Source organism: Alexandromys fortis, unplaced genomic scaffold (genome assembly GCF_014885135.2).
Source record: "Alexandromys fortis isolate MF-2015 unplaced genomic scaffold, M_Fortis_MF-2015_v1.1 scaffold_80, whole genome shotgun sequence".
NCBI classification, from domain to species: domain Eukaryota; kingdom Metazoa; phylum Chordata; class Mammalia; order Rodentia; family Cricetidae; genus Alexandromys; species Alexandromys fortis.
The window spans coordinates 8,405,195-8,407,630 of NW_026068174.1; the positions used below are offsets into that span (position 1 = coordinate 8,405,195).

At 51.3% G+C, this 2,436-nt stretch overlaps 1 protein-coding gene across 3 annotated transcripts in view; it reads right to left on the reverse strand.

Moving 5' to 3' along the window:
• Positions 1–270: 270 nt before the first annotated feature.
• Cluh (clustered mitochondria homolog) overlaps positions 271–2,436 on the reverse strand; it is a 21,778-nt gene continuing 19,612 nt past the window's right edge. For all 3 annotated transcript variants that reach the window (XM_050128900.1, XM_050128899.1, XM_050128898.1), the window contains one exon: positions 271–1,678. In XM_050128900.1, coding sequence (XP_049984857.1) covers positions 1,507–1,678 — 172 coding nt within the window. In that variant the 3' untranslated portion in view covers positions 271–1,506. The remainder of the gene's footprint in view (positions 1,679–2,436) is intronic.

Sequence of the window (2,436 nt, forward strand, 5' to 3'; positions counted from 1 at the left end):
CAGTCTACTGGCTGCAAGGGAAGGGAATGAGGCACAATTAGGTGTCCAGAGGACCACCAAGTCCTAGGAACCCAAAGCCTGTACCAATACATCTCCTTTTTTCTTGTGTAGGGACCAGCTGAATTGGAGTTCCACTTTCCACTCAGTGACTTGATAAACATAACCTTGAATTTGACCCAATATATACATAATTATCTCAATAGCATTTCTGACAGCCTCCCTGAGACATAGGAGCCTAGCTCACAGAGCACACAGGGTGAGCCTGGGGCAGCAGGTTTCAAAAACTCACTTTATTCCAATGTGAAATGAAGACGTGATGGTTTAAAAACAAGAAAAGGATCTTGATAGCTGTGGGATGCCTTGCTGGCTCATGCCCATTCCCTTTTAAACAAGGTCCCTGAACAGATACTATCCATTAGCAGCTCCAGCAAAACCCGAAGCAGGGGCTCTGCCTAGAACAGCTCCCTCAGGCTCAAAGGGTGGTCATCTCCTTCAGGGACAGCAGACAAATGGAAGCAACACAGGCGAACAGGGAGAGAGCAGCCAGGTAGGAGGAGCCTCGTTACCCCTGAGCCTCTTTGTAGAAGTGCTTATATGGCAAAGACCAAGTAAGGAGCCTGGCTCCACAGAGGGGACAATCACTCCTGTGCATGTCACTTTCCCTGGGATCCATGATTCAGCTCTGGCCCCTCACCCAACTACCCTCCACTGTGCGTTAGGCAGCTCAGGTTAAAATGGGAAGAAAGATACATTCACACTATTGGCCCCCAAGGTTAAGCCCACCTGGGGTACAGGGAGCAGAGAGGCAAGTCAAAGCCTGTGGCAGTGCCTCCTCCTGCTTGGCCAAGGCCAGGCACATGGATGTGTGGGGGTCTACCACTTCAGGCCCCTTCCCCTCACCCTGAGGCTACAGGTAGGCCAGGCCCAATGACAGTAAAGCCACTGCAGGTCTTACCTTGCACCCTACTAGGGATCTGGCTCCCTGCTCCCAGGACACAGGAAAGCCCCCATCTTTTTTGGCTTAAACCTGGACTTTTTAAAGCCAGGCTGGGCCCAGGGGTGGTGGCAACAAAAGCAGCAGCCATAATGTCAAACATACAAATGACCTGAGAAATTGCATCTGCACGTCATCCACTCAGAACCGACTGGGCTATGTACATCAGGAAGGCAGGAGCAAGACATCCACAGGCATGAACACACACACACACCTGCTTGAGGGCAGGAGGCTGGGGGGCACTTGCCCCCATACTGGAGCTGATGCCTACACACTCATTCTCGTGTCTTCAATCAGGTCTCTGCATCGAATATTCACTGAACCAGTGCAAAACATCTTTTAGGAGCAGGTAGGCCAGGCCAGGGCCCCAGGCAGATACTGGGGGTGGGGTAGGGATAAAAAGTGGAGGACTAGCTTCCGCTCCTAATCTGCAGGGCATGCTCCCTGCTCCTGGAATCTGTCTGAATCACTGGGAAATAGGGCTGCTGATTGTCCGTGTTTTCTCTCCTTTTTTATCCCTGTAAGCTCAAAGAAGGATCCTCCTTGGCAGTCTGAGGGGAGACCATGTCCTCCAGGGTTCTCGCTGGCTCAGGATCAGTGGCCACAGTATCCCTGTTTCTGCTGGCCTCTTGGAGCTGGTGCCGCCGTGCTACCTCTGCCTTCAGGTTTTCCAAGTCTTTTTGGCTGAGTATTAGGAGGCAAAGGTAGAGTTAGAGTAGCCTGGGCCCTCTGCCACCCTGCAGCTTCCACCAGTGTCACTTGGGACTTTATTGAGCTCTTTGCTTCAGCTAGTGGGAGATATGTGTGGATGTCCCTCCCAGAGGTGGAGTGCTCTCTGTTCTTTACAAAGCATCTGGTAAGGGTATGCCATCCCTACCCATAAGTTCACTCTGCCCTTAACGTCTGGCTTCTACAGCAGATCACATGCAGAAAACAGCCAGGGTGCTCCTATTGTTGGCTATCCCACCAACTTCATCTCCCACAGCCAGGAGCGAGGGACTCTCAAAGCAGTTTTCAAGAGACTCAGGGAGTCTTCAAAAGGCTAGCTGACAGGGCACGGCCCTTCACTGAAAAAGCAGGTGGCTAGTATTCTAGCTACCCTTTATGTACTAGAGGTGAAAGATCACCAAGATAATGGAAAAGAAAGTGCCAGGTACAGTGACAGCCTAGGATCTCTCAGTACTTGGGAAACAGGAACAGGTCATTCTCAGCTACATAGCAAGTTTGAGGCAAACCTGGGCTACCTAAAACCCAGTCTAAAACAACACAAAACAAATTTGAACACGATATGTTAAAAACTAAAACCCAGGCAGCGGTACACAATTCAATTATGACCCTAACATTTGAAAAGATTGTGTGTGTGCCTGAGGCCAGCTCACTCTAATACTAGCACTTAGAAGCGGGGGGGGGGGGGGGGGGGGGGGGGGGGGGGGGGGGGGGGG